Source organism: Girardinichthys multiradiatus, chromosome 7 (genome assembly GCF_021462225.1).
Source record: "Girardinichthys multiradiatus isolate DD_20200921_A chromosome 7, DD_fGirMul_XY1, whole genome shotgun sequence".
Lineage (NCBI taxonomy): Eukaryota > Metazoa > Chordata > Actinopteri > Cyprinodontiformes > Goodeidae > Girardinichthys > Girardinichthys multiradiatus.
This window is the reverse complement of record NC_061800.1, coordinates 21,411,236-21,434,596: the sequence shown is the minus strand read 5'-3', so window position 1 is coordinate 21,434,596 and position 23,361 is coordinate 21,411,236. Positions and strand designations below refer to the sequence as shown.

General features: G+C 40.9%; 1 protein-coding gene across 2 annotated transcripts; it reads left to right on the top strand.

Moving 5' to 3' along the window:
• The first annotated feature begins 82 nt into the window (after nt 1–82).
• nxpe3 (neurexophilin and PC-esterase domain family, member 3) lies at nt 83–22,912 on the top strand. 2 transcript variants are annotated; one of them, XM_047370550.1, is made up of 6 exons: nt 83–376; nt 6,561–6,759; nt 20,366–21,147; nt 21,866–21,933; nt 22,012–22,233; nt 22,309–22,912. In XM_047370550.1, exons 2-6 carry the CDS (start codon nt 6,649–6,651, stop codon nt 22,863–22,865), a joined length of 1,740 nt encoding a protein of 579 aa, XP_047226506.1. In that variant the 5' UTR covers nt 83–376; nt 6,561–6,648; the 3' UTR covers nt 22,866–22,912. The 2 variants fall into 2 exon arrangements, with proteins under 2 accessions (XP_047226506.1, XP_047226507.1); XM_047370551.1 differs by having other exon boundaries at nt 87–376; nt 6,561–6,741.
• Nucleotides 22,913–23,361: the final 449 nt, after the last annotated feature.

Genomic DNA, 23,361 nt, shown 5'->3' with positions numbered 1-23,361 from the left:
ACATAAAAACAGTCATTATCTGGATCATCTGATTCTGATGTTTTTGAAAACTCTGCTTGTTTTGCGCTTCATTCCTCTCCATAAGCTACAGGGTTCACTGCTGATGACCCTTTCAGCGGGTCAAGCGCGCAGGTTTTAGAAAAACCAAAGAAGCAGTGATGTACGTGAAACTCTGACCCCTAGGGGGCGCAGTTAAACTCCCCTCAGCAGCCATCTTCAGGGCGGTTGATCCTGACATCACTGGCCCTGTCTGGGGGTTCTGTGTAATGGATCCTTCTTGTTTCCTGGCTTCATTGTCTGGGGGTTCTGTATAATGGATCCTTCTTGTTTCCTGGCTTCATTTGTCTCCTCCAACGGTTCGAGATCATGCTAACATGTAAGTAAGCTAATATTAAACGGCTGAATCCCATCCGAATTAAATAACGTTTCTGAGCCTGTCTAAATACGAATCTTTATTTGAATTAAATATTGTTTTTCAGGGGCTTATTTTGTTGGTTTTTCTCGGGCTTTTGACAGCCGTTTATGTGACAGGAGCAGCTCAACGCTAGGGTTTAATATCCAGCGTTACAGATGTGAAGGTGACATCACACACTTATCTTGTCAAAACCAAACCGTGGAACAGTTTGCATCATTAAGCTGTTTGTTGATCTAAAACCTACACCTGCGTCTGCGATACGTGTATCTAATATTTCCTCTGGAGAACAGCTGCTGTCATTTTTTTTTTTATCGCTTTGCTGATGTTTGTAGAGATCCTTGTCGAAAAAAACCTTAATGCTTCCTTTTCAAGAACTGGACCCAAATCACGTCACCCTGGCCACGGCTGCCAGATCTGATGCAGATTTCCAGTCCGAACCAAACGTAAAACCCACCCACCACAGATCTGAACCTCTCTTGAACCTAATGTTAAAAACAAAAACTCTTGCACGTATAATAAACAACGAGGCGCCCTGTTCTTCTAAATCATGAAGCTGCGCTCGGATTTCTGCATTACAACACTTTCAGGCCGCGTTTTTAGCCCCGGATCAGCCTCCCAATCCTTTCTGGATATGTTTTGTATTTTCCTCATTCAGCATGATGCTGTCTCTCAACGTCTAGTCAAAGCTCAACAGTAAAGGTTTTACAGTGACACTTCATGGACCAATGACCATCACTGACTGATTATGTCAAGCTCGATAGATTCTCAAGATTTAAAAATCAATTAACTATTTGAGTTTTTAAGTTTTCTGCCCCACACTGGCAATTATTTTGACAGGATTTTCTTCTAAACACTGCCGTTAACTCTGACATTACTCCTCACCTCTCATCGACTCTTTTTATTTGGCATCCCAAAGGACAATCCTCAGTCAGAGATCAGTTGTACGTTTCCACAAGTTTATTAAAACCAATCTGAATTCAGAGAGGGAGACACACACTTACACTGCTACCCGGAAACGTCTGTGTGTTGTCTCACTGGGGGCTGCGTTACATTACATTTTATACCCCACGCTGCTATGCAGTACACATACACAATCATTCTGTCTGTGGATGTCTCCACAGCAACAGTATTAAAGAAACAGAGATACATTTCATCATTTAATTAAAGAATTGTTTCCCACACGTCTTCAGGAAGCTTCAGGGAGAGGAGTACCATGCCTCCCCAATACACAGACAGAAAACACCTGCAAGCTTTAACCTGGAATAATAAACACTCATTGTGTTAAATACTAGAGGCTACTGTTAAGGTTTTCTCTAACAATCAAAAGCATAACTAAAACTCCTAATAAAAATCAATCTATAAGCAGGAAAATCCCAAATATATCTTAGTCTTAGGTAGTAATAATGAGGCATTTATATTTCCACAACACTGTCTACACACCTGTCAAATGTTGTGAAAAGCAGCCCAAATTTCAGCAACTTGGTCAAAGCTATTTTTTTTTTTTACAGCCCAGTGTGTTAAAAAAAAGCCAAACTGGGCAGAAAATCCCAATCTGGCAACACTGCACCCTGCCAGTAACCAGAACCTCCTGACTCTGCTGCAGAGACAAGAGTTTAGCTTTATTCTTTATGTGGCTGTATCTTGATACAGCTTGTTTATGGAGGCGCATATCTAGAGAGATAAAAGCTCGCAGGCGAACTTTTTCTCCACCCGGTCACTCCCAGAAGAGTTTGACAGCTGGAAATCTGTCTGATACAAGAAGGTCAGAAGATTTATATACCGATTTAAGACCACGCCGACACCCGGCGCAGGTGAAAAACCACAGAGGTTTTATTTCCAAGGAGGTGAGTTTCCTCCTTGTTGATTTAGTCGACTAAACGGTTCTTCATATTTTTTCCCTTCTGGACGGATGAGAAGTTTACCGTTTTTCTTCTGAGTTGATCACGGACGCATGATTCCTCCCCGTGATTCCCTTCAGACCTGATCCATCGTCAACCGGTGGAGAGAAGAAATCAACTTCAAAGTAATTTTGTTTTTTTTTATATTAAACCGGATAGGTGCATTTAGAGGTCTGGGCCAGATGAGGCAGTTAAGGTGATGTAGGATCACCAGTAATTAATCTAAGGTATCAAATTGTTGCATGCAGTACCGATTGAAGTGTTTTATGCTGAGTGTTTGATTTGCTGTGCAAGGTGTACGTTCATGTTTTTGTCCGGCTGATCCCAAATCAGCCAGGAGTTAAAAGTTGGACTTTTAAAAGTTCGTTCGTTCGTTCGTCGTCTTCTGCTTATCCAGGACCGGGTCGCGGGGGCAGCAGACTCAGCAGAGACGCCCAGACGTCCCTCTCTCCAGACACCTCCTCCAGCTCCTCCAGGGGGAGCCCAAGGCGTTCCCAGGCCAGCCGAGAGACATAGTCCCTCCAGCGTGTACTGGGCCGTCCCCCGGGCCTCCTCCCGGTGGGACGTGCCTGGAACACCTCCCGAGGAAGGCGTCCAGGAGGCATCCGGTATAGATGCCCGAGCCACCTCAACTGGCTCCTCTCGATGTGGAGGAGCGCCTCCCGGATGGCCGAGCTCCTCACCCTATCTCTAAGGGAGTGCCCGGCCACCCTACGGAGGAAGCTCATTTCAGCCGCTTGTATCCGTGATCTCGTTCTTTCGGTCATGACCCAAAGTTCATGGCCATAGGTGAGGGTAGGAACGTAGACCGACCAGTAAATTGAGAGCTTTGCTTTTTGGCTCAGCTCTCTCTTCACCACAATGGACCAGCACAGCGCCCCCATTACTGTGGCAGCCGCACCGATCCGTCTGTCGATCTCCCGCTCCATTCTTCCCTCACTCGTGAACAAGACCCCGAGATACTTAAACTCCTCCACTTGAGGCAGGAACTCCCCTCCAACCTGAAGAGGACAAGCCACCCTTTTCCGGTCGAGTACCATGGCCTCGGACTTGGAGGAGCTGATCCTCATCCCAGCCGCTTCACACTCGGCTGCGACTTTTAAAAGTTTTTCATTCAAAGCAACTGGGCCTCGCCTGACCACTCCTTTGTCCCAGTTTTATTACTGGAGATTTTCCACTGAGTTCCTGCCTCAGAGGTTTATGACTCTTTGTTCAAGATTTGGGGCAATCAGCTGATAGTGGCTAAAGGGGCGTGGCCTCACTGTTTTATCAGCTGATTGCTGCAATTGACACATCAACACGACAGGAGGATTTCTTTCCATAAAACTGCTGGTTTGATCTTCATAGACACTAAATGCGCATATATTTTTATTTTATTATTATTGTTAGGTAGTCATTTTTATCCCCTTTGTGTAGAATGGTGCTTGTTAGTTAGGTGAAGGTTTTTGGACCAGAATAATGGTATATCAGAATTATATGGCTTCAATAAATCTTCACATATATAATTAAGAGAAGGGTTCGTGTTTATTCCGTGCAAGAGTGATTTATCTGTCAAAACAAGGTCGAAGTGACATAACTAATTTTAATTATTAAAAGCTTTTGTCATGGGGTGACATTTTGGACTGTGTTTTATGGTTTCTTGTGATGGTTTATTTTGTCTAGTTGCTTCTATTAAGTTTATTAGTTTGTTTTGCTCCCTCTACTGCTTCCTGGTGTTTTGTTGTTCTCCTCCCTCATTAAGTTATTTTATGGTTGTTTTCTTATTACTTGGTATTGTTTATTATTATTATTATTATTGTAATTATTATAGTTCTTGGACTTCCCTGGATTCTCTAGTTTTATTTCTCTTTAGTATCTTTGTGTTTAATTGTGTTTTATTTGTTCCTTTGCACTCTTGTTTACTAGTTTATTTTCTGTTCCTAGGTTTGTTTACTTTTGTATTCAGGTTTTCTTTATGGGTTCTTTGTTTGTTCTCAAGTTGTTATTGTTGTTCCTATGTTCCCTCTAGTTTCTCTGTTTACTTTAGTCATGATTATTCTAGTTTTCTTATTCCCCATTTGATTATTTATCTTTGTCTATAGGTTTGCTTGGTCTGTGTTTCTGTTTATTGTTTATTAGTTACTTTGCCCATCCTCATCCTTTGTATTTGTTTCACCTGTTCCTTCTGCTTCCCTGCCTCCTTGTCACACCTGTTTCCTGTTCCTTTGATTATCTGCCTTTGTTATCTCACAGTATATAAGTTGGTTTTGTGTCTTTGTTCAGTGCTGGTTCCTTGTGTTCATCATACCTCGTTCTCGTCCATGATTATGCTTTGTTTATTTGCCACGTCTTGCCTTGGGAAACCTGCAGTGATTTTGCTACGTTTTTGACCTGGTAAAATACATTTTTGAATTACAAAGATGATCCTGCCGAGTTCTTGTCTGCACTTTGGTCCGATCCAAAACCACATTATGACAGCTTTGAGCCCATAATCACAACACCAGACCACATCTCTGATTTTTATTCGTAAGTAATGATTTTGGTTAAGAAATTGTTTTCATAAATTATTTTTAATTATAATTTTTGATAAATAATAATCATAACCCTTACATGGGTATTTGGCCGATATAATCCCCCCCCTTTCCCAGCTCAATTTTTCCTTATACTGCCAACGTTTACAAATCAACAGAGGTGCGGAGAGGAGCCAAGCATTTTACTTCAGTAAGAGTAGCACTACTTCCATATATTTTTACTCAAGTACAAGTAAAAAGTAGTGTTAGAGTTAAAAAGCTGATAATTACAGACAAGTGTATGAATAAGACACAAGATGAACCAAGTAAGTTTGACTTGCAAGGGTGAGACAGTCCTCTGCCAAAACAGCAACTTCCTTCTCAAAAAGGGAGAAGTCCTTGCATCAGCCTTTTATTTACAACTCACATTCTTACAAGTAAAAAGCAGGAATTGGTTCAGCCAATTCTTACAGAGATTTCAACATAAAAAGTAGTCATTCCCATATATGGTATCAGCTTGTCATGTCCAGAGAGTGATCCACTCCAGACCGCATTCCTTAACTCTCCACTCCCTTTTACACTAAAAAAACAATCACAGGAATCATCTTAACTAGAGTAGAACTTAAAACATAAACCTAGTTTAAACTAAACAATGATAACTTATATACATTGTTTCAAACAAATAGTAATTCATTAAATGACTCAAGTAAAATTTTAAAACGTATCCTGTAAACGGACTGCTTAAGTGCTGATTTGTAATGTTAATTTAATTAGTGAAAATGATCATACAAACAAAATAATGTGCAGGTTCTGGTTACTTTTATCAATAAAATAAAGAAAAGAATAAAAATAAATCACATCATTACAAAATAACGAATCTAGGCAGAAGAAACACATTTCCAAATCTCGGTTTTCTCCAACATAGACCTTTGAAACCAATCCTTGCAGTAGCTAATGTATACAGTTTAGAACAGTGCAAAGTTCCTCCAGTGACAATGGCCACTGTTTACTGTGTTTTCACTTGTTCTCCAAATGGCACAGCAGGCTCAGCAGATAGGAACAATGCAGCTTGTTTACAAACCAGAAGTCTCGCCACACACAGACGCGTGTCTCTGATGCATTTCTGGTTAAAACGCGTTTTTCTTACATCTCTTACCATGCTCCTCTCTTATCTGCTGTTAGTGGTGGCAGTATCAACTTCATAGCCTTGTCTCTCATCGTTCCAGTTGTTTTCCAGATGATAATTATTGCTTTAAATGGCATGTTTTGATGTGTCTCTTTTTTCTTGCAGCCATTTCCAGACTTACAAATATTAACAGCAATCTAATTTATTAAAATGACAAGTTGTCTTATACCTCCCATTTTGAAAAGTTTCCAAGACAAATGTTTTTCTTTGTCATGTTGTCTGCATCAGGAACACCAGAAAGACATGGATTATGCATTAGAAAAATCATAGCCAATCTGACCAATTAAAGAAAAACGTAACTGTAAATAAAAAAATGCTTCAGTTCCATTTATTTTAAAGTATTTCTTTAGGGGTGTAGACAGGTGTGGTACTAGATTATGTATTCAAACATTTTCTTTTTGATGTGAGCTTATCCTGACAGCTCAATTTAAAGGTTGGATATTTTTAAATTGTCGTGAGATTATAAGTACTTAATGTAAAGTGTGTCCAGCCCAGGAAGAATAATCTCAAAAATGTGTTTCCATAAACTAGACAAGTCATGCCTCTGTTCTGTTTGTCCCTGCCGTTTACAGAAGTCAAGGATAAAATCACGCCATCATTGCTGTGGTGACGTGCGGGAGAAGAACAGGGCCTGATCCTGAGAGATAAAAGGGAGACAACATGTGCAGAAACCTCTCCAAATATGCCCTGCTTTTCCTCTTCCTGTCACTGTCGGGATCGATCTTCCTGCTGCGCATCATCCCCACAATGGAGGTGGGAAGTGGGCCACATGTGGGTTTAATTCAAGGAAAGGGACATTTATTTTCATCTTTGCAGTCCTGTAATCTATTAAGACATAACTGATAATAAGCTTTTCTGGGAAAGTGAAACTTATTACCATATCTGGAGTGGGATTTATCCTCTTTATGGTTTTAGTTTAGGTTTAATTTCATACAACAATTAAATGTCTGCCACACTTTGTGAAACCTCACACTCAGCGAAACAGCGGCGCAGATTCGCACGTTACACAAGATCAGCTGTAAACGCTGGTAAAAGTAGCAGAAAAAGGAAGCAGTTGAGTTAATCAAATTCCAGCAATAATTGACAGAGAATTGTTAAACAAATAGTTACAGAAAGAACATGCACAAATTAAATCTGTTTACAGTTTTTTAGGATTGTTGAGGAACAATTTAGAAAAGAGAGCCTTAGCACAACCACAAAGCCAAGACACAAAACACCCCCAGATCCTTTTGCTAAAGGAAGCACTTTTGTAAAAAAATATGCACTATTTTATAAAAACATTCATTGTTCATAATGTCTAACAGTTTCCTCATTACTGTTCACACACCGATATGCAAAACCTGAAATACATTTGGCTCTCTCTGTAAAAGAGTCATGAAGAGGCAGTCCTAAAATAAATTCACCAGCACTACGCAACACTAATACTGGAGACTGCAGAAAATATAAATTTTAGGGATGCATCATAGAACGGCATCAACATCGGTATCGGCTGTTGTTAGTCATTTTTTAACATATCAGTTTGGGTCCAGCAAGTAAAACTCGGATGATATTAACAACTGATGTTTGTTTCCTTCCTTGTTGCCATCTGTGTATGTGTTTCAAAGGGGGAGAACAATGAAACAATGAATCTCAATTTTCTAAGTCATGTAAAGACTTGTCTGCAGGTCAGGCTGCAAGCCAGAGCGTATGTTTAGCAGATAACACGAAGGCTGAATTGGTTATTACAAAGTTACTCTGTTTTAATCGTTTCAGCTTTTAGCGCCTCTCTTTCACGAAACAAGCTGGAATATGCTTTGGAAATGTTGGCAGCTGTTTTCAAATCTCAGAGTCAAGGTGGTTAGAAGGAAACAGTTTGATGCTTTTCTGATGATTTTGCAGGGCTAGTAGACTGTGACACCGTTTGACTGTTCACCGCTCCATAACACCCATTGCTGATCGTTTTTATACGATTTGTTGTGTAAAATGCCATGCAGCACATTTCTCTATCCTTCTCTTGCTTATAAATGTCACCATACTGATAGATATTTTTACAACAGTTGTAAACAAGACTTGGAAAAAAGGAAACAAGTCTGATCCAATAGTACACCTACAGGTCCTTCTCAAAATATTAGCATATTGTGATAAAGTTCATTATTTTCCATAATGTCATGATGAAAATTTAACATTCATATATTTTAGATTCATTGCACACTAACTGAAATATTTCAGGTCTTTTATTGTCTTAATACGGATGATTTTGGCATACAGCTCATGAAAACCCAAAATTCCTATCTCACAAAATTAGCATATCATTAAAAGGGTCTCTAAACGAGCTATGAACCTAATCATCTGAATCAACAAGTTAACTCTAAACAAATGCAAAAGATTCCTGAGGCCTTTAAAACTCCCAGCCTGGTTCATCACTCAAAACCCCAATCATGGGTAAGACTGCCGACCTGACTGCTGTCCAGAAGGCCACTATTGACACCCTCAAGCAAGAGGGTAAGACACAGAAAGACATTTCTGAACAAATAGGCTGTTCCCAGAGTGCTGTATCAAGGCACCTCAGTGGGAAGTCTGTGGGAAGGAAAAAGTGTGGCAGAAAACGCTGCACAACGAGAAGAGGTGACCGGACCCTGAGGAAGATTGTGGAGAAGGGCCGATTCCAGACCTTGGGGGACCTGCGGAAGCATTGGACTGAGTCTGGAGTAGAAACATCCAGAGCCACCGTGCACAGGCGTGTGCAGGAAATGGGCTACAGGTGCCGCATTCCCCAGGTCAAGCCACTTTTGAACCAGAAACAGCGGCAGAAGCGCCTGACCTGGGCTACAGAGAAGCAGCACTGGACTGTTGCTCAGTGGTCCAAAGTACTTTTTTCGGATGAAAGCAAATTCTGCATGTCATTCGGAAATCAAGGTGCCAGAGTCTGGAGGAAGACTGGGGAGAAGGAAATGCCAAAATGCCAGAAGTCCAGTGTCAAGTACCCACAGTCAGTGATGGTCTGGGGTGCCGTGTCAGCTGTTGGTGTTGGTCCACTGTGTTTTATCAAGGGCAGGGTCAATGCAGCTAGCTATCAGGAGATTTTGGAGCACTTCATGCTTCCATCTGCTGAAAAGCTTTATGGAGATGAAGATTTTATTTTTCAGCACGACCTGGCACCTGCTCACAGTACCAAAACCACTGGTAAATGGTTTTACTGACCATGGTATTACTGTGCTCAATTGGCCTGCCAACTCTCCTGACCTGAACCCCATAGAGAATCTGTGGGATATTGTGAAGAGAACGTTGAGAGACTCAAGACCCAACACTCTGGATGAGCTAAAGGCCGCTATCGAAGCATCCTGGGCCTCCATAAGACCTCAGCAGTGCCACAGGCTGATTGCCTCCATGCCACGCCGCATTGAAGCAGTCATTTCTGCAAAAGGATTCCCGACCAAGTATTGAGTGCATAACTGTACATGATTATTTGAAGGTTGACGCTTTTTGTATTAAAAACACTTTTCTTTTATTGGTCGGATGAAATATGCTAATTTTGTGAGATAGGAATTTTGGGTTTTCATGAGCTGTATGCCAAAATCATCCGTATTAAGACAATAAAAGACCTGAAATATTTCAGTTAGTGTGCAATAAATCTAAAATATATGAATGTTAAATTTTCATCATGACATTATGGAAAATAATGAACTTTATCACAATATGCTAATATTTTGAGAAGGACCTGTATATTAGTTGAAAGATTATGTGTATTTAAGTGTTGCAAATTGCACACAGTAAAGAGCCTAATTTGTTTTATTTTGAAGTTTTAAAAACACAGAAAAGTCACTAGATGTTGGAATTTTGAGTGTGAAAGTGTGACGTTTCTCATGAAAGCAACCTCTAAATCCATCCATCCATGCATCCATTGTCTTCCGCTTATCCGGGGTCGGGTTGCAGGGGCAGCAGCCTAAGCAGAGAGACCCAGACTTCCCCCTCCCCAGCCATTTTGGCCAGGTCGTCCAAGGGAATCCCAAGGAGGTCCCAGGCCAGCCGAGAAACATAGTCCCTCCAGTGTGTCCTGGGCCATCCTATGGGCCTCCTCCTGGTGGGACGTGCCTGGAACACCTCCCCAGGGAGGCGCCCAGGAGGCATCCTAACCAGATGGCAGAGCCACCTCAACTGGCTTCTCTCGACGTGGAGAAGCAGCAGCTCTACTCTGAGTCCCTCCCGGATGGCCGAGCTCTTCACCCTATCTCTAAGGGAGAACCCAAACACCCTGCGGAGGAAACTCATTTCGGACGCTTGTATCCGTGATCTCGTTCTTTCGGTCATGACCCAAAGCTCATGACCTTAGATGACGGTAGGAACGTAGATCCACCGGTAAATCAAGAGCTTCCTCCTCTAAATACAAATATTTGTAAAACACTGTTTTCATTGTCCGATGAGCTAAACCCTCCCTCCTACTTCCCTATTTCTAAGGGGATTGCTCAATCCAGCTCTCCATCCAACGGATCCGGACTTCCCTAAACCTGAAAGGTCTAACTAAGCTGGTTAACTGAAAGATCTGTTTAAGTTGGTGTCAGGAAATGACACGCCTAACCTCTGACAGCCTGCATCCAGAAGTCTCGCCGTTCTTCAACTGGAGGTCAGGACGACCGAGTAGCCCACAGCAGTCATCCACTCCTCAACAGTCACTTCTGTTAACAGCTGCTCATTCCCTAATATTACAATTGGCTCTTGGTATATGGGTTAGGTTAATTTTACTGACCAATAAAAAAGAGTACTAAAGAGTTTGGAGAGGCTTTGAAGACGGAGGTTCATCCATACACCCGATGGGGATGTTTCTTCGGGAAACAACGAGCGATTTCTTGAAGGAAAGACGACTTAATCTTCAGTTTTCCTCCTCTAAGTGGTGTTGGACCATGTTTTGCTGAATGTTGGACCATTTGCATGTTACTGGACGCCACCAGGCCTTCTAGCATCATCGGCCATTTTGTATCCCAGGACAGTCCGCTACTACAAATCCCAGCGGCCACCGCAGCTGATATGATGGGGGCCTCGCAGCTCTGATGCCACAGTCAACTATATAACAGAGGATGAGATGGCCCGCCATTGCTTTTCAGCTTGGAACCGAGACACGGTTACCTCGCAACTGGAGCGTCATTCTGGAGAAGAAAATCCCACGTGGATTTTCATTCATTCTCCCCGTTGGCCAACGAGAAAACTAAGCGAATTAAGCTTACAGGAATAAGAAGGCTTGTAAGTTTTCAACTTTACAGATCGAAGTCATGGGTTTAACACGTAACCAAAAAAAACCACGGAGGTTTCAAGGAGATGCAATTTTTCCTCCTTGTTTTTTTTTTTTGTTCCAGTCGACTAAGTGACGGTCCGTCATATTTTTCACCTTTCTGCCAAGGAGGTCACAATGGACGAAAACGGACCGCTTCTCTGAGTTATCCACGGATGCGTGTGAAACTCTTCAACCGCTTTCTCTCTCTCCCTCTGCTCAGAGGAGACAACATCAAGTAAAATCCATCCTTTTATTTTTATTTCTTTATTAGAAATAGCGTGGGCAGGATAGAGTAGGATTTTAGTGCGATTTAGAGTCGCTACTTATAGTCTAATGTGTTCTCAATTGTATGTGCATGCCGTTGTTTATTGAATCTTTTACTGCTGTTGGATATCTGAAAGTTGCTGTGCTTCCCAGCTGTGTGTGTTTTGCTGTGTTGTTTTAATGCCTGAGAGCAAGCTCAGGTGCGCTGTGGAACTGGACTGCTATAATAACCTTATGGTGAAAATCAACCATTTTCTTTGTCTTCAACTTCGTGCTTTACTAGCTTGCCGCCAAAAGTTGTATTATTCTTTGTCCTCTGGGTTTACAACTTTGCTTGGAGGAAATTTATGACTGCCTGTGTCCCGCTGAGCTACAGTTTGGGTACTGGCCTCCCCGAGCTTCGTTCAACCATAGTCCTTTTGTATTTTGCCATAACTGCTAGTTTGACTTCATACACACTCAATGCTGTTTTATTTTGTTTAGTTAGATATTTTACCCTTTTGTGTAGAACTTTGCATGTTTGATTAGGTGAAGATTATTGAATCAGAAGAGCGAGTTGTATCAGGGATGTTGATTTAATAAATATTCACGTTCATAAAGAGAAAGCGTTTGTTTTTATTTTGAGCAAGAGTGATTTGTCAGTCAAAATAAGGTTAAAGTTCCCCACGTTTCGGCAGAAACGGTTGATTAAACAGTGACATCTAATAATAGTTACCAACTATTACTGAGAATTTAATAATTGTAATTATCAAGGGCTTTGAGCCACAATTACAACACCAGAGGTATCAGTCATATTTCAATCATATGTGTTTTAACTTGATAAACAAAGATCACTCATTTCATTTAATACTTGTAGAAAATAGAAAATCATTGTTAGGTATTATTCAGTCAACTCAGAGGTAAGAACGATACAGAGTCAGTTTTACTTGTGACAAGGGTAGCCCACTTTGCAGTGCAACTACAAAGTTTTGACACCCTATCTCTTTATTTATATACACAGTTCAACAGACAGTTCAGACAGGGTGTATATGTGTGTGTGTGTGTGTGAGACTGAAAGGAGGCTGGTTCTCATGGAGATAACGATGATCTCACACACACAGGGAGGAAGGCATACCAGAGCAGAAAACAAAGCGGAGTGCAGGTGCCTTGCAACACAAAGTTTTTACATGAGTGATAACAAGTCCTCGCACCCATCCAACAGTCCCTCCTTTTATCACAAGTAAAAACATTTAATATAAAAACGAATAAGAAAAATACTCTGTATGAGCAAAAACCCACGGAGGGTAAACAGATTATATTTTGTGGGAAATACTCATACGGCCCCGCCGCCCTCGGCGACCATTAAAAGTTAAATGTTGAGTATATTTGAAAACATAAAAATAAAAGAATAATACTTGAAAACATAAAAATAAAAGAATAATACTTGAAAACATAAAAATAAAAGAATTAAAAAATCTGCCCTGTTTATGTCATCATTGTACTTTTTCTCATTTCACTTAAGCAACAACTTCTTTCGATTTTCTGCTGTAAGGTCATTTTATGAAATACAATGTATGAGTACACTCAGGCTTTTGATGTGATTTATTTACAACATGTCATCATAATCGTCCCCTTCATTTTTGTGCATTTCTACCTGGTTCAGTGTTGCATATGCCACCATGAACAATACCAGAAATTCTGTAGGAATGGATGTGCGTCATGTTCTTCCGTCAGTGTTCTGAGATGGGTCCCGTCTGATGTCCATCTCTTCTGGTTCGGTATCACCTCCTGTGGATCCTGCTTTAGACAGAGAAAGAGTCCTGCTACCAGAATTAAGCTCAGGCTTATCAGTCCTGTCCACATGTTACAGAGAGCCATTTTATAAGTTGGGCGCAGATCAGCTGTTTTCTTCACCGGTTTGAGACGCTGGGCCATATGGGTCCTCCAACTCCTTTGAACCCGGACTTCCTTCTGCTACCCCGTCGGTTGATCTTACAGTGGCTTTTATGGATCCAGGAAGGCCTCTGCTATTTTCAGAGCTGTGGGCGTTGTCAGGAGTATTTGAAACGGCCCTTTCCACCGAGGAGTGCTCCAATCTTTCCTGTGGAGTGTCTTAATCAGGACCAGGTCTCCAGGACTCAGGTCGTTCTGTGGGATAGGAGCAGAGATTATCGGCAGACCACTGGACATTTGTTTTTCTTTTGTCTGCAACATTTTATTCATCCACTCAGCTAATGAAGTTTCCTGTTGTGCTTTCTCTATTTCATTCATGTCAGAGGGCAGAGAAAACGGTCTGCCATGTACTATTTCTTTGAGAATACAAATTTACATCAGCGACTTGGTGTCACGTGATCTCAGGCTCAGAATATAGTGGGTGGAGTTATACAATGATGTACAGTAGGTGGCAAATGGAGTAAGACCTGTTTGATTTGGAGTTATTCTCATCCATAATTTAACCAGGGATAGGCATTTGGGCCATGGCCTCCCTGTTTCTTCCATTGTTTTCCTTAATCTTTAACTGAAACCCTAATGCTTAATGCCTAATGCCTAATTTATTTACAAAATGAGTTCCATTATCTGACCTTATAATCTGTGGGATACCATATGTGGGGAAGAAATGTGTCACTAGGTTCATCTATTGCAACTAGGCAATATTTCTTCCCCCGTGTTTGCAACAAATTATGCATGATCTGCAAAAATTAAATTGATGCTTTACCAGATGTGACATATTCCCCCCTTGACACGTGGGTCTTCCCAATGTGTTACTGTAGCCGCTGTGTTGTATACATTTTTTGGGAGGATTGGTTTATCTTCTATCTGATAGATGTCATCTTTTTTCTGTGCTCCTCTCTTTAGCCAGGCCTTTATTTCTGTCTTGGGTGCTGACTGTTGGGCGTCTTTCTGTGTCTATAAATAGCAGATCTGACATTTTTAGTGTTTAGGGGTTCTGTTGCAGCTTTCTTTGCAGTTATGTCTGCAAAGGTTTTCCCCTTTGTTTCCGTGCTAGAATCTGTTTGGTGAGCCTTACATTTACAGAGTGCTATTTTACCAGGTAGCTGTATTGACGATAATAATCTTTTCAAAAGATTAAAATGTGTTAATTCTGTTCCTGATGATGTTTTAAAACGTCTATTTTGCCAAACTTAGCATGGTGATGTACTGATCCGAAAACGTATTGGCTGTCTGTGTATAGAGTAAGTATTTGTCCCTCATGTAGTTCACATGCTCTTACTACAGCATATAATTCTGCTGTTTGGGCTGAGCATGTATTGGGTAGAGATTTAGCTTCTATTATCCTATCGATGGTTGTTATTGCATAACCAACTCTATTCTTTCCATATTCATCTTTAGATGCTGAGCCATCTACAAACACAACACATGAATCTGGTATAAGGGTTTGAGAAATGTCTTGTCTGGGTTTTGTGTCTTCTTCAACTTTTGCTTTATAAGAATGTGGTTTTCCATCTTCTGCAGTAGGTATTAGAGTACTTGGATTTAAAGGGCACATCTTTTTAGAGTTATGTTTGGCTGTGATAATAATAGTGATGTCAGTGCGATATGCCTTGCATGTAGCATCAGGTGCTTCTCTTAATATTCCTGACTTCAACATATCTTGTATTATTGGCTTAGTATCTTCTTCAGCTTCTGGCTTTAAGGGGTATTGACGGACTAATGGCCTTTTTTCAGATATTAGTTTTAACCTTGTATGGTGGGAACCCCTTTATAAGTCCTACATCAGTTGATGATTGGGACCACAGTTCAGGTAGGACAGCAGCTAGGGCAGGATGCATGTTGCTCTCTTTGCTCTCAGCTAAGCCCTGTATTTGTCCCTCTGCCTCATCTAAATGTGTCCTTGGATGGACTTTGACTGTCCACGCCAGAATGAGCTTCCAGATTCCTGTATTAGGATCTACTTTTGACAGTGTCAGTGCTGTTCCTGCAGAGGTTTAAAGCCTCTGTTTTTCCAAATTCTTATTATTCTTTTTTATCATATTTTATGTGTCCTTATTACATTTAAAAATGAGATCAATATTTTTGGTAGTTGCTATTATTTTAAATAGTGCTTGGTTTAGTTCTTATTAAAAATAAAAAATAAAAACTCACTCACTGATGAACACAAAAAATGAAGGGCATATTATATCTTATAATCTTAGTTTATCTTACCCAGTTTTATAGATACAAAATACAGTTTCAGTCAGCTTTGTATTTAGTTCAAGTAACTAAAGTTTGTTTCAATTAGCTCAAGTTTTATCTATTTCAGTCCAGTCCAGTAATTCTGTTAAGGTTCATTTCATCTTATGTTAAGTTTGAGTCTAATTCGATCATTTTGAACCTGACTGGAAAACGTCTAAACGTCTGTTAAAATCTTTTTGTTTTACCATAGAGAACTGACCTAATATTATTATGGTAATGTTGAGGACTCTTATTTTTACATAACATGAAACAGACATTTATTTCACAAAAACAGAAAGTCAAACACAGACATTTGGCCACATGAAAGTTTAAATAACCTGTTTGTAAAAGAATTATGAAAAATTGAAGGCGGATCTATGAACTTTCTTATGGTTATCAGTATTTTTAATACAGGTAGAACCTTTGCCATCGTTATATGATTTTTCGGAAAAGATTCTGGAAACCTTATGAAGATATAAGTTTGGCAAAGATCATCAGAACATCAGACCTTTATTGGCGCTTTTAAGGTCCCTCAAAGATGCATTACAATGAAATCAGTCATTCCCATTCACACACATTCACACACTACTTACTTATTTCTCTGTCAGAGTCATTTTATTTGCAAAAATTTGAACATAATTTGACTTCTATTATACTTAAAATGCACATCGTTTCCTCATCAACCCTTTTGTTTCCACAAGGTCTGTTTTGAACGCTTCAATTCTTTTTTATTCACCAAGAATCAATAAGGTGGTCTTAGTGGGATCCACCTTAAAGGTGTTGTCTGTTGGGTGTCATGTTATCATTGTCAGGTCAGTGAGGTTCATAAGTCAGTCAGAACCTTGGTCATTTGTTCTGTGCTCATAATGTTTCATAGATCCAGCCTATGATTAGTCAGCAAAACTTCCACCTATAGGAGAAAAATTGATTGTTAATGAATGAGCTGCATTTCCTAGGAACACTGTCTTCCTCCTGGATGAGCATCACCTGTTGAAAAACTTTCATCATTGTTTGTTTCACATATTCACTCAGATCTTTATATTATACCAGTAGGTGAAGTTGTTAGTATCTCATGTAGACTGACATATACTGTTGCATTTGGAGAGGATCTCAGATTAAATAAACATAGTTAGAGCTTCAATCCAGGTTAATTTTGTGTCTGCAGACTTTAGCCAATTTTACTTTTCTTTTTTTTTTTTTTTATACATAAAGAGCAAGATCCAAAACATTTTCAAAAGGCAGATTGTGGCAGAATGTAAACAAAACTGCTTATTGATTGACAAAATAACATTCAAGCACACAATCACCATATTAAAAGGCTCTACTTCTAGAGAATCACTAAACTTCTGGGGTCCGATTTTGGCCCGCGGACCTTGAGTTTGACACATGCAGGGTAGAGTTACAATTTGTTTTTCAGACCTTTCAGCAGAGACAGGCTTCTGCTGTTTGCAGAAGTTTTATCTTTGTTTTCAGGCAGCTGCATCTCTTTGTCAAGGTTGTTTCACAGAGCTGAAATTTAACTTCTCTCAAAGAGGAAAAATCAAGAATGCAAACAATCTGAGCCAAATATGGAAATATTTCCCTGTAAAATGAATCTTTTGCATTTTATCATGATATTGTTGGTAGTATAACACCATAGAATGATTTTTAAAGCACCTGTTTCTCACTAATGCTTGCCTACAAAATCTTTTACTCTCAGATTACTTCTTTAACAACTCTAGTCATTGTTCACTGGGTTGTCCAGTTGGACAGTTTCCATGTTGTCCACATTGTCACCTCCTCTTTTAACTTCCTTTACCATGTCCTCTAAAACCACCTCTTAGTCTTTATAATTTGGGGCTACCTTGGTATTCTAACCTGGGATGGGTGGCGGTCCGCCCCCCCTTATTTGTTTTCAGTTAAGCTGAAAGTTTTTGTTGTTTTTTTTCCTCTGCTTTTCTTACGGCCTCAGTATTATGGCTATGTCAGTTAAAGGCTGCTCTTGCTGTTTTTTTTTTTAATTCATCTTTTTGTTTTAATCTGTTTATCAACTGTGTGCACTCAGGGACTGAGAGGTCCCCTTTGAAATTATAATCTGGCAAGGTTTTTTATTGTCTCTTGAATCTTTTGAATGCATAATCTCCAGTTTAAGATCCCCGTGTAGTTTTAGGATTTCAGTGATATTTAGTTTACCCAAGAAACCATGTTTTTTTTTCCATCTATGACAGATCATATCTGCTCCTTTTACATAGTTCTCCATAAACTTTACATCCCCTTCTAAGTCGATTAGTTTACTTTGTTTCTTCCCCATTATGTTTTATGTTAGTTTAATTGTAGTATAAATGTCCCAGATAAAAGGTCACTGGCATGAGACTTTAAGGAGAGGACATTAACACGCCCTTCTACTGTGACTAATTCGCAGCGGTGTTCATTTTCTGGAATGACATCCGACCTTAATCTCCAAAGTCACCAGTATGTAGTTTTAATCTGGGCAAAAGAAAACACAGGACTAGCAGAATCCTGCTGATTCTATTAAAATGCTTAGTCCTCCAAACACACACAACACAGTCACACAGTTAGTTTCAGGTACCTTGTAATTTTTCTAAGTTAACTTGGTGTTATTTTATGAGCTCAATTTACTCTGTTCTTTTTACTTTTATAGCGCTTATTCTATTCCCTCGCAGGGGAATAACCCTTAGTCGTTTTTTTTGGCCCCCTTCTTGGCGGGGCCCTACCTTAATTTGTCACTATTCCTTTCACGGTGGAATAAAACCATCCCAATGCAGCGTCCTTACCGGCGACGCACTACCAACGACTTTTAAGTACTTTTCTTATGAACTGTATTTTAAAACTGTCTCACCTCGGAGTTGACTTCTTGGTGACTCTCTGGACCCTGTGAGAGTCACCCCGCGCCGAGGAAGGCGATAACCCACTGGCCAGGTGTGAATTCACACACACCGGGACTTTCAGCCACTCCGGCTAGTGGAGGCTGTGCAGCGGTGCTTCGCTCGACGTCAGGCTTCCCCCACGGATCCCAGAGTCACTGTTAAAGCAAAGAGAAATAAGGTTATTGAATTAATCCAGCTACGAAGGACCAAATAATGTTAGGTATTATTCAGTCAACTCAGAGGTAAGAACAATACAGAGTCAGTTTTACTTGTGACAAGGGTAGCCCACTTTGCAGTGCAACTACAAAGTTTTGACACCCTATTTCTTTATTTATATACACAGTTCAACAGACAGTTCAGACAGGGTGTATATGTGTGTGTGTGTGTGTGTGTGTGTGAGACTGAAAGGAGGCTGGTTCTCATGGAGATAACGATGATCTCACACACACAGGGAGGAAGGCATACCAGAGCAGAAAACAAAGCGGAGTGCAGGTGCCTTGCAACACAAAGTTTTTACATGAGTGATAACAAGTCCTCGCACCCATCCAACAGTCCCTCCTTTTATCACAAGTAAAAACATTTAATATAAAAACGAATAAGAAAAATACTCTGTATGAGCAAAAACCCACGGAGGGTAAACAGATTATATTTTGTGGGAAATACTCATACGGCCCCGCCGCCCTCGGCGACCATTAAAAGTTAAATGTTGAGTATATTTGAAAACATAAAAATAAAAGAATAATACTTGAAATCATAAAAATAAAAGAATAATACTTGAAAACATAAAAATAAAAGAATTAAAAAATCTGCCCTGTTTATGTCATCATTGTACACGGAGATAACGATCTCGCACACATAGGGAGGAAGGCATACCAGAGCAGAAAACAAAGCGTAGTGCAGGTGCCTTACAACACAAAGTTTTTACATGAGTGATAACAAGTCCTCGCACCCATCCAACAATCATCATACTTAATTTCTTTAGTTACACTTGTAGTTTATACTTCTGCAAAAGATAAGACAGTTACTATATGTCTCCATACAGGGCTCTCCAGTCTTTTAGTCCCAGAATGTGATTATATACTGATTTTACTTTTTATTGATTTAACTTTGAGCATTTAATAAATGTTGCACTGATTACATGAAAAGATCTCACCTTATTTTGACACTGTCTTATCCCAACTGCTCTTCCACACATGCAGCGTGGTGTCCATCATGCAAGGTGATCTGCTAAGATCACAGGCTGTGTGAGCTTTCAGACCATGTAGCTGATATAGCAGAATTAAAAGTGCGTGGTTCACAACTCACGACCTTCACCAGCAGGGGTTTTTTCCTAGAGAGTTTCCTCAGGTCTGAGGTCCAGGTCCATCCTCATGAGGTTTTCCAAATCCTCTGAGTGCTTTAAATACAAGTAAGGTTTTTGTGCATTACTCAGAATGTCATCTTCATCATATTCTGCTATTCATAATATTTCTCACATCAGAAGGACACTTGGAGATACAACATAGTCTCTTTACTGTGTGCACTGCAGACAGAACAGCTGCTGTCTTTGCTTCATATTACATCAAACGTGTTCTGCAACCCTGTGTTACCCCTAACAATTAGGCTAGTCATAGTGGTTATGGGTTTATAACTATCTCTCAAGGTGGATTAAACCTGTTTAGATCAAGGACCTAATAATAGATCTGAAAGAGGCCAATGACTGCTTGTGGCAGGAAAGCTGGTCTTATATCTTACAATATTAGAATGTCTACAGAGAAACTGTAATCGGCCAAAGTCAGTATCAGCAAACACTACAAGTCTACAGGGTATAAGACTGTTTATAATATTCAATTATCTTTTTCTTTTTCAGAGTTGGAACTGCCACACAATTTCAGCCCTTTACCAGCTGCAGACCAGGATCCACTCGTCGCTCATCACCACAAACATCCCTAAATACAACCACAACCTCACCTTCTGTGCCCATCTGGGCCAGAAGCCCTCCCCTGAGGATGAACTTGAAGAGCGCTACCTGTTGGACTCAATCCAGTGGCCCGGCCCTCCGCCTCGCTTTGCTACACCCAGCCTGCGCCAGTCAAGCGACCCTGTTCACAGCGTCTTCACCATCCTTCCCAATAAGGAAAGACGAGAGTGGCACATCGGGGACCAGCTGGAGGCTGTGGTCCAAATCCGCGACTTTCAGGGTCGACCAAAGCGATATGGTGGGGACTTCCTATTAGCCAGACTGCATTCCCCAGAGCTCGGAGCGGCTGTAGCTGGGACAGTAGTAGACCACAGGAATGGAATTTATTCTGCCCTGTTCCCACTGCTCTGGGTGGGACCCGCGCAGGTTGAGATAACACTTGTGCATTCCAGCGAGGCGGTTGCTGTGCTGAAACATTTGAGGGAGCATCGACCCGATCGGGTTTTCTTCAAGAGCCTGTTTCGCTTGGGCTTCTTGTCAGAAACGACAGTGTGCAACATGTGCTTACCTTCCGACCAGCATCTTCTGTGCAACTACACGGACCTGTCCACCGGCGAGCCCTGGTACTGCTACAAGCCCAAGATGCTGAGCTGCGACACCAGAATTAACCACGCCAAAGGGGGATATTTAAAACACCTCCTCACCAACAATCAGGCTCTGCTCTTCCAGAGGTTTGTTGTGTTTTATACGTAAACAAGTTTTACAGGGTTCCTAGTCTGGATAAGTTTGGAAATCAAGTGTTTTTCATGTCTGGAAAGTATGTATGGAGGACGGGAAATTTCCAACTGTGCATCAACCCATCCATGCATCCATTTAACCAACCAGCCATCTTTCTGTCAGTCCATCCATCCACCAGTTTACCGGCTGACCGTTGTAGCAATATCTGCAGTAAATTCATAGTGAACTTTAATATTTATACCTTAAAAATGAGCAGAAAAGGACATGCAAAATGTGTTGGAACCCCTGAAGAAGAATCCTGTATCTTCACTGTTCAAAAAACCCTTAAGATATTACTTTCCTGAGGTACAGTAAAACATTCTCTGCAATCTGGTGGCCTTGTTTTTTAATACAACTATTTGATCATAAATAGAAAGTAAAATTGTGGCTACTATAGAAGTTAGTTGGTGCATCTCTAGCTTTTATGCACGTAATGAAACTTGTTGGGCGCTGCTTTCAGTTTAAGGGACGTTTTTTTTTTCCTAGTGATTGGAGCCAACAAGATCTATAAATCATTCTCTCAACCTGAAAATTTATATGACTCTAAACTCATTATGTACGCAATAATCTGCATCTGTAAACAGCAAACACATAAATGACTAGCTTCAGGTTTGTTTTCTACAAACAACCCTGTAATCTGTATTAAATCATATTTCTCTGTCATTTTCTCAGTGGCGTAAATATCAAGGTTCAAATACATGCGTTGGGAAAAGACAGAATCAACGTTCTGCCGCCTGAAGGTAAAGTTTGCCCTTCTTTGTGTAGCTTTTCAGCATTTGTATATTTTCTGAAATAATTCTTACCTCCTTTTGTAACAGATAATGCTGAGAAGGAAGGCAGCTCTGTAAAAACAGAGTCCATTCAGCTGACACCCTCTGGATATTATTTTAAAGACTCATGGCAGCCGTTAGGGGGGACTGTGATGCGTCACTTCAATGAGTCGGCTGCAATCACTCAGTGTTTGAGGAACAAGGTGATCAACATGTATGGAGACTCGACCATTCGACAGTGGTTCGAGTACCTTATTACTTCTGTCCCAGGTGAGCAGCTGGTTATTTCCATCTCAGTTGTTTTTTTACTTTCACACATCACTTGTTGCTTTCATTTGTTCCCAGAAATCAAGGAGATAAACCTACACAGTCCTAAAAACGTGGGTCCGTTTATGGCGGTGGATACAACCCATAATATTCTGTTAAAGTACCGCTGCCATGGCCCACCCATCCGCTTCTCCACTGTCATCGCCAGCGAGTTGCGTTACATTTCCAATGAACTGGACGGCCTCTCCGGGGGCCCCCACACCGTGGTGGTCCTCAGCATCTGGGCCCACTTCAGCACCTTCCCCGTGGAGGTGTACATCAGGCGGCTCCGGCACATTCGCCGAGCGCTGTTGAGATTGCTGGACCGAGCGCCGGGGACGCTGGTGGTGATCCGATCAGCCAACCTCCAAGCGCTGGATCAGGAGGTGAGCCTGTACAACAGCGACTGGTACTCCCTGCAACTGGACACTGTGCTTAAGGCCATGTTCAGGGGCCTGGATGTTCTGATGGTGGATGCTTGGGAAATGAGTTCGGCTCACCACCTCCCTCACGCCCTCCATCCTCCTCGGGCCATTGTGGAGAACATGATAGACATGCTTCTATCTTACGTCTGTCCAGAGAAGAAGAGAAGCTAGAAATAAAAGCTGGGGCATCTGGTGAAAGGTTCTGTTGTCAAAGGAAACAGGAACTCATCTTTTCAACTGTCCAGATCTGAACAGCTCTTCTTCTGTTCTGCTTCCTAAAGCTCCAAACCTTCCTTACTAAGAGATTCACCAAATTTTAGTGGATGCTTTTCTATTGTGTTCCTAGCTGTACTTACAGTATGTTATTCCAGGAGTGCCAAAGGCTTTGGCATCATCCTTTCTCTTCTGTTGTTGGTACCAAAGTGAATGTCTCTGTGCATGTCAAGCATACCTGGTTTTTCTTGCCTCTGCACTGACGACAGCCTTAGCCAGAGGAAACATGTTTTAATTTGCCTATTTATCTCTTTATCACAAACACAATTCCCCCCTTTAATCCTTTGAATGCCATTTAAAACAAAGTATTTCAGAGTCTTAACATATTTACGCATGAAACAGAGCATATTTATACATTTTTACATGCTGTTGAGCCATTTTTGGAGCATTTCAA